We start from the raw sequence: 8,309 nt of genomic DNA, 5'->3' as shown, positions 1-8,309 counted from the left end.
CTCACCCGCAGAGTCGGCTAGGCTCTCCCGGGGCTCGCCGGGACACTCCCGGCCCAGCTGGCTCTGACCGCCCCGGGCCCGCCTGGGAAGCAGCGGTCGGCCCCCAGGCGCCCCGCCCCGTGGCACCTGCGCTGCCCCTGGCAGTTCGAAAGGATCCTTTCCTCTCGAGCGCGGCCAGACTGAGGCTGAGCACTGAACTCTCTCCAGTCGCGGACAAATCACAGTCCTTCCAAGGCTCGGGCCCCTGGAGTTGGGAGGAGGTGCCCGGGAAGTCCCCACTGGCGTCCTGAACCAGAAAGCGAGGAACTGCGCGGCTGCGACTGGGGCCTTGGACCTCCCAGTCTCCCGCACGTGCCAGTCTCCAGCAAAGCGCCCGTCCACCCGGCCCCACCCTGGCAGACGCGCGGCCCCAAGTGACCCGGGCGGTGCCCGCGGGCCCGAGAGAAGCCCCGCGGAGAGTCGCCGGGTTTCCCCTCCTTACCCTTTCCTTCCTGCAGCGGTGGGCTAGAGAGGACTCGTGCCTCCGCCAGGAAACGTCCTTTCACCTTCCCCTTCTGTCGAATGTCCCAGATGCAGCCGAAGTCAAAGCCCTGCAGACCCTGCCGGGCGCCACCTGTCCCAGGTTTACCCGCAATGGCTCTGCCAGATCTCCGTGGTGACGCGCGCCCGCAGAGCTGGGGTTTTCGGTCCTTGTGCTGTCCAGGTCCCCGCCTCCCCGCCCCTGTCCCCACTCCCTCACCCCGGGGAACTGCGAGTGCCTCGAGGGCGGAATAGCGTCCTAGACATCTTCCTGGAACGTCAACGCAATATCCTAGGTATTGAGCTTGATCATCTTACTTAACTTCCAAAGCCAAAATGATTGATACATGAAGATTTACTATATAAACATTCACTGAGTTGTATACTTAACTATTTGCATGTTTTACTGTAGGAACAACAACAAAAAAAGGTGCTACAAGCATACCCATTTTATAGAGGAAGAAACTGAGGTTCAGGGCACTTCTAATTTACTCAAGGCTTCCACTGCTGGTTGTGGTGCTGCTGAGAATAGAATGGACTCAGTCTGACTTCAGAGTTCATCCTCTTAACTCCTCAAGATCAGGCTCTACAGGAAAATAGGTTTTAGCCATCTAAAACCTATCCCACTTCTTCCACCAGTGGTGCCAACCCACCCTGAGCTTAGTGGGTGGGGAGGGGTTACACACTCATCCAAGGGAACCCAAGAGGGTTGAACCTGAAGTGACCTCTGGTATCATATGGTTTACCCTTCTCTCCACCATAGATCTCAAAAACCACAGCCCAGAGGAACAACTTACTTGGCCTGTTCCAAGTCTAATGGGTAGATTTTGATTCCTCCTGGCTCACAGGACAATTTAATGAAGCAGCAGTTCATCCTGTCAGGGGGAACTTTTCCCCTGGAGAGGGAGCCCAAGGAAGAGGTAGCTGCCTTGGTCAAGGATTTTCAACCTCCGATCGAGGAACCCCAGCAATGAGCAGTAGGGAAATCCTCCAGTGAAATGATGGGAGCTATTTATACCTGGAGACTGCAGGCTCCGGAGCAGGATAGGGAGCAGGCTGGTCTAGGCTGGCTTCAAGTATCTCAGGACACGCAAACTTGCGGAAGCCAATCCACAGAACCAGTTCTGTTTCCTCTATGAGGATCACAAGTCACTTTTCCAGAACAAGAGGGAATGCAGAGTGAAGGAAGACCAACACAGGGCAAGAGGAAGCCCAGGAAGGAAAGTGGGTGTGTGGTGCTGAGAGGCCAAGGCCCAGCAGGATAGGGGACTGGATTGGAGGCAAAGTAGTTGCTTACTTAGGAAACCTCCAGTGGAGCAAGCGCAGCTATTCCTAGAGACTTCAGTTCCTAGAGTGAAGGTGCTGAAATTCCACCTGGGGAGTGAGCTTTCACAGGGTGCTGGCCCAGGTCTTGCTGACTTTCCATTCCCTGAGCCTAGTGAATGTAGGGGAAGTCAAATTGGGTCCCAGATGCGGGTCCTGGGTTTCTTACACATCCTAGTTTTCCCCAGGCCCCAAACTTTGTGTCCTGGGGTCAAGGTCTTTACCAAGATCTTAGCCTTCTATCCTAGGTATTGAGCTGTAGGATGAGGTGCAACATTGTGGGGAGGGATGTCCTTAGGCAGTATCACAGGGTACAGAAGAGGTGGGACCTTCTGCTGGGTTGGAAATGGGTTGCCAAGTGTCCTGACTAGGCCCAGGGAAGCCAAGATTCCAGTTCCACTTTTCCCTCCAGGCCAGCAGCCAAGGCCACAGCTCAACAGCACCTGGGCAATTCAGGCAGCACGAACCAGGGAAGAGGTGCTGAAGGGGCCCAGAGGGCATCTCACAGCCCTCCTGGCCCCATGAGCTCCTACTGTGGTACTTGTCCCAGAGGGAAAAGATGCCAACCTGGCCCTCCACATCTCTCCTGTGGAGGGAGAGAGACAAATAAATCTTTGCATGACACCATGTTATGATATTGGAAAGTACCTAAGACTCTGATGGCACAAATGTGAGAGTGATTACCTCCACTTAGGTGGTTCAGGAAGGAAGCTTGGCCTTGAAGGAGAGGCAAAAGTTCACCAGAAAAATGGGGGTGGAAGGGCATTCCAGCTGGACAGGAGGGCATGTGCAGAGACATGGAGGCTGAGATAGCAAAGCACTGTTGGAATGACATCCTTTTGTCATTCAGGCATTGACTTAAATGTAATCTTAACAGGCTTTCCCGACCGCCTACTTGAAAAGACCTCCACTACCAGCGTTTGGTTCTATTTCCTTTTTAGAATTCATCTACTGTTTTTGCATTTGTTTATTGTCTCACCCTCCCTCCACCCACACCTGCACACCTGAAAATAAAATCCACCAGTCTAGGGACACTTTTTATTCACCGTTCCCAGCAACTCAACAGTACAAGTGAATACATAGTAGGTGCTCAGTATACCTAGTTGAATGGATGAATGAATGAATGAATGAGTCTGCAGCTGCAGGCTATGAGAAGCAAGTAAGGAGCCAAGAATTCCCTCTCCAGCCCTTTGCCTAAGCAATCCATGGGAAGGTAATGGCTCCAGAAGAGGGATCGCGGTAGGGAAGGGGATTGGGGCATCACGGTGGTGGGAGGCTGTGTCCCAGTTTGGGGGTGGCGTGAAAGAGGAGGGACGCGGCTGCGAGTTGCTGCGGGACCTGCAGTCTAGTGCACTGGCTCATGCTCGGCTCCGGGGTCTTTCTGCCGCCTAAGAGGCGAGGGGAGGGAAGGTCTTCGCCCCCCAAGTGCCGCTTCTCTAGCCTCCCGCTAGGCCCTTTCGGATGTGTCCAAGTCGCATCCTGGGCGGTCAGAGGGCTTCGGAGGGCTTCCTTGCCTGCCTGCCTGCCTGCCTCCCTCCCTCCCCTCCTTCTTTTTCCTCCTCCTCCTCGCGTCTCTCCAGCTCCCCAGCCGGTCGGCCCCGCCACAGCCTAGCAGCCCCACCCCCTCCTGTAAGGGTGAAATTGCTAAACTTGTAGCAATAATGACCCAGCATTCAGGCCGCCGACTCCCGCTGAACGTCTCAGCGCCCCGGCCGGCCCGGCCTAATCAGCGCTCCCCTCCCTGCTGCCCGCCCAGCCCCCGTCCCTCTGGCCGCCCCCTCCCCCAGCTCACAAAAAGTGGGGAACAAAACCCCCGCACATTTCTCCGTCCCTCTGTTGAGCAGACTGCTGCACAAAGCCCCCGCTCTGAGAAGCAATGGGGAGCTCGGGGGGGACGTCAATCCGACGCGCTGGGGTTTTTGTTCGCGCAGGGGACCTCGCCTTCCTACCACACCTTTTGTTCGGGACTCCAATAAAAAGCTATTCTTTCCGCACCTTCCCGGCCCGGAGCCGCCTTTCAGCGAGGCCCGGCCCCACAATGGCGCGGCGCTCTGAGGCCTCCCCATTCACCCGCCTTGGCACGCTCACAATCGGCCGTGTGGCAGCACAGGCCTCGCACAGGCATTCTCCGCAAGTGACAAGGAGCCGCATAAAGCCGGGGCCGCCGGGGGAGAAGGGAGGGCGGCCAAGGGGGAGAGCTTGGCCGCGGTGGGGCGCAGCGCAGCACCCCCAGGCGCGTTGGTAGCCCTGGCTGCAGCCGGGGAAGAGGCTGCTTTCGCGCCGCCAACAGCTGGGCCTGGGGGCGAGGCTTCCATTTCCCTGGCGACCCTCGAGGTGGGGCAGATTACAAGACTTGACCGAACGCAGGTCTATACAGCTAGTCCAAGCATCTGGGTAAAACTTAGGGGGAACTGCAAAGCCAGGGACTTCAAATGGCCCTGAGCCTTCGACCTGTCCAGCCCGCAAAAGTAAACAGAAATTAATGAACAAAGCCACGAAGACACCAGACTTACAGCCTGGGCCTGGCTCATGGGAGACCAGGCCTGCAATCGCCCACGGAGGATGGCTTTCCCCCTCGCACCTTTTCCTCCCTTTCTGGCCCTATTTAAAGGATTCCTCTCCACTCTTGGGGGCTAAACAAATTCTGTAGCCGGCCAACGATCTGAAAATATTGCACCTTGTTTATTGACTCCTGTAGTGTGTGGCAGCGGGTGTGTACACGGCGTGTGGTTATAGTTATATAGATAGATAGATAACATGTGCTGAATACAGAATACGAAACAGAAAGGAAACCCGGTAACACCTCCGGTGGGCCACCAGGTCTCGAGTTTGTTCAGCCTCCCCCCACCCCCAACTTTTGATCTCATTCGGCTGGTCTTCCTCGAAGAATCCTGCGTTCCCCGACAATCCGGAGATCTGGACAGAGGTATCTGCTGCTGAGGGGAGACAGCTGGGAAACGAAATCGACTGTGCTATGGCGCTCCAGGCCCGCAAAGGGGGCAGAGAATCGGTAGGGCCTGGAATTTCTCAAGCCACGACTCCCATTTTTCTCTCCTTCATGCTTTTAATTTGTTATGTCCTTGGGCTCCCCGCCAATGCTTCGCGGAGGCCACGGAAAGGCAGAGGGAGAGAAACCCTTCTCACTTTGGAAGAACCAAGCGCGGCCAGGGTCCTAGCCGCCTGCACTCCCTCGCTGCCAGGGTCGGGGCCATCGTCCCCCCCGGCGCCCAGCCGGCGTTTCTGCCTCAGAGACAGTCCTGGCGACCGGACCCAGTCATCCTCCTTGCCCCTGAGCCCCCTTCCCCAGGCCTCGAGTGAGCTGCGATCCGAAGCCCGGAGGAGCGAGACGTATATATATATTTTTTAACGAGGGGACCTGACCTTTAGGTCAGGCCCTTCTCGAGCTTCAGTCCCGCGGCGCCAGGCTTCGCTGGGGTGCCTGCCGCGTGACTCGCCCCGTCCCTACCAGGCCCGGATGCCCTGCAAGGTGCCCTGAGCGCACGCGGCCCCGGCTGCAGCACCCTGGTGCAACGGCTGTGCGCCGCCGCCGCTGCCGAAGCCTCCTAGGTTGCTCACGTTCACAAAGGGACCGCCTCCGGCCGCGCTGCAGGCGGGCTGCATGGCAGTGGTCGCCGCGGAGGTCCCGCCGCCGCCGCCGCCTCCGCCCGCCGGGTACGCACAGCCATAGCTGCCACTGTAGGCCGCGGCGGCCGCGGCGGCGGCAGCGGCTGCGGCGGCGGCCGCGGCCGAGTTCCCATAGCCATAGGCGGGGAAGCTGTTGTAGGAGTAGGCGCTGGCGCCCACGCTGTAGGGCGCGCCGTAGGCCTGCGCGCTGGGCGTGACGCACGGCTTGCCGTCCCGCACCAGCACCGGGACCGCCACGCGGCGGGGCGGCGGCGGGGGCGCGTGTGCGCCCAGCTCCAGAGACTTGTCCTGCCGCTGTCTCTTGCACTTGTACCTGCGATTCTGGAACCAGATTTTCACCTGCGTGGACGTGAGCTTCAGGCTGCTGGCAAGGTGCTCGCGCTCGGGTGCCGACAGGTACCGCTGCTGCTTGAACCTGCGTTCCAGCTCGAAGACCTGGGCTTGCGAGAAGAGGACCCGGGGCTTCCGGCGGCTGCGTGGCTTCGGCCTCTCGCTCTCCTCCGCTGCCTTGCAGTCTCCGGCCGCCTCTAGAGACTTCTTCAGCTGGCAGCTTTCTGCGGAAGAAGCAAACAACAGCGTCCTTAGCTGTTCCCAGCCGCACCGCAGCTCCTGTCCTGGAGCACCGTGACCCCTTTTGGCGGCTGAGCAGAGCGTGCGGTAGTAAATGGCTGGACTTTTGGGAACGTTTGTGGCTCCTGGCGCTGTGGGACCCTGCGACAGCCCCAGTACCGAAAGAACGCCCTTAGCAGGCGGAGGCGCGTTTCCTGGAGAGGGGTAGTTAGTGCGTGTTTATTTGGATCTTGAGCATCTGCGAGAGAAGAGATTACTCTGTATTAAATGTGCGGCTCGACGTGCTAATGACTATTTTCAGGATGAGGGCTTGCAGCTACATAATAACTACAGTATTTGCAAACTCGTTTGCCTTCTACTCCACCAAGGATAACTGAAGGTGTGAGGCGTGTTGGTATGAGTGGGCCGGTGGGCATGGGTTGAGCGAAAATCTGTTCCGAGTGTAACGCTTGTGCATGGCCCAGGGACGTGTGTGTGTGGCTTATAAAAGACTACATGCAAATGTGATGACAATGTCCGTGTGTCCTCTGAAAATGAAGTTTGATTGACTAGTTATAGACAGTTTCATGCCGATTTTAGGCTCTGGGAACTATGAGAGCATAGGCGTTGGCCTCTGCCACATCAAACCGCCTCTTGGGGAAAGACTGAGATTCTGTCCTCTTAAATACGCTTCCTTGGGGACTTTATTTGATTATCCCATCTCCCTATCAATTTACTTCCCGTCCAATGTGAGCAGCCAAGATCTCGGACTCAAGTTCGGCGCGTTTTCTATTCGGCCCGCAGCCTGGGACACAAAGCAAAACGTTACGGATTTTCAAAAAAGGCCGGCGCCTTAGGGATGTGAGAGCTATGGTCGCGCGGAATAGACAGTGTTCCCATGCACTTTCCGATCATCTCCTCTCTCTCTACCGGGTGCCACGGGTTCAAGGACGCTGAGTTCCAAGCAGAGAAGGGAGGAAACCACCCAACTGGCCTCCACCAAAGTTCCTGCCCCCTGCGGATAAGAGAGACACAGGCTGCTTGGGCTGTCTTTTTGGAGAAGAAGGGGTGGCTGCCCTGGGCTAAGAGAACTCATCTCACCCTAGAGGGAAAACGAAAAAGGTCCAGGCTCCTGCCCTTTTTGGGGGAAGAACCTTTTGGTGGGGTAGAGGGGGGGAAGAGCAAAAACACTGCCAGTTATGAGGACCCAGGCGCTGAGCCCACGTCGCCTCTCAGCATCAGGGCAGTAGTAACCACCTTCCCTTCCCTCATTTCCCCCTTTGGGGAGGAGTAGTTGTCAGGGTCACCTCGTCCTTGTCTCTCCGCCCCATCTCCCTTGCAGGTACCTGCGCTTTGTGGAGCTGTTCGCGACCAGGGCGGAGGCATGGCCCCAGCCAAAGGGTAAAGGGGTGGGCAGCCGCTCTGGCAAGGTTTGTGGGCTGTCTGTGTGCACTCTGCCATTGCTCCAGGTGTGCAGGTGCGTTTTCTTTCCCCCTCTACTCACTTTGGCTCCGGTCCCTCACGACCTCGGGCTCCTCTTCATGTTCCTTGGGCCCGCTGCACGAGTCTCGCAGGACCGTGTGGACATAGCCCTGGGGACACAACCCTGAATCCCCGTGGCCGTCGGCTGCGGCTAGTGAGTTCAAATAGGACAATTTATCGCCCTCTTCTTCCTCGTCCTCCTCCCCTCCGTCAGAAAATTGCGTCCCCTCAGCTGCGGCCAGCATGCAGGGCGCAGAGTGGAAGTGGTGCTCCAAGTCCGCCTGCAAGTGCGCACCATGGAAGTGCTGCTGCTGCTGCTCCAGATTCAAAATGTCTTTGACTGAGAAAGGGGTGGAGGTGACCGGGCTTGGTAACATCATCAGGGCCACTTAATTGTCTAGTCCAAATAATAAATCCCGGCGGGGGCGGGGAGGCAGCGCGGCGGCTCCAGCTCTCCTCCTGGACTCCGCCGCTGCTGCAGAGTCGGGCTTTTGACAGACGCGGTCCTACTCCAGTCTAAATCGCCTCCATTGGCCGGGATCTGGGGGTCTGGGTTTTGTTACAGCCACTGCAGGGACTGGGGCCGGGGCTCCGAAGCCTCTGTCCGGGAGACTTGCGTCACGTCGGAGGGTGGGGCCGGTGCCCCAGCCTCCCTCCCCATAGGTTCCGGCTCCTGTGGGCCACGCCCCCTGCTCTTGCGGAGTGGGATGTTGCGGCTCTACCAGAAATAGACAAGGACTAGTATAGAGTCCTGAAGTCCGAGATGCTGCTGGCGAGGCTGCACTGATCCG

The 8,309-nt window shown here is 57.9% G+C and overlaps 1 protein-coding gene across 1 annotated transcript; it reads right to left on the bottom strand.

Annotated features, from left to right (window-relative positions):
* Positions 1–4,505: 4,505 nt before the first annotated feature.
* On the bottom strand, positions 4,506–8,097 carry NKX2-3 (NK2 homeobox 3). The gene is made up of 2 exons (XM_025397420.1): positions 7,541–8,097; positions 4,506–6,041 (listed from the first exon to the last, which is right to left on the bottom strand). Exons 1-2 carry the CDS (start codon positions 7,896–7,898, stop codon positions 5,305–5,307), a joined length of 1,095 nt encoding a protein of 364 aa, XP_025253205.1. The 5' UTR covers positions 7,899–8,097; the 3' UTR covers positions 4,506–5,304.
* Between the last annotated feature and the right edge of the window lie 212 nt (positions 8,098–8,309).

The sequence above is a fragment of the Theropithecus gelada genome, chromosome 9 (genome assembly GCF_003255815.1).
Source record: "Theropithecus gelada isolate Dixy chromosome 9, Tgel_1.0, whole genome shotgun sequence".
Lineage (NCBI taxonomy): Eukaryota > Metazoa > Chordata > Mammalia > Primates > Cercopithecidae > Theropithecus > Theropithecus gelada.
The sequence above is the reverse complement of the archived record's forward strand: the minus strand, read 5'-3'. Positions and strand labels throughout refer to the sequence as shown.

Coding starts and splice junctions, on each gene's coding strand:
- NKX2-3 (XM_025397420.1), bottom strand. CDS start 7,898: ATGATGTTACCAAGCCCGGTCACCTCCACCCCTTTCTCAGTCAAAGAC. Junction 6,042..7,540: donor CGTGAGGGACCGGAGCCAAA/GTGAGTAGAGGG, acceptor CTTCTTCCGCAG/AAAGCTGCCAGCTGAAGAAG.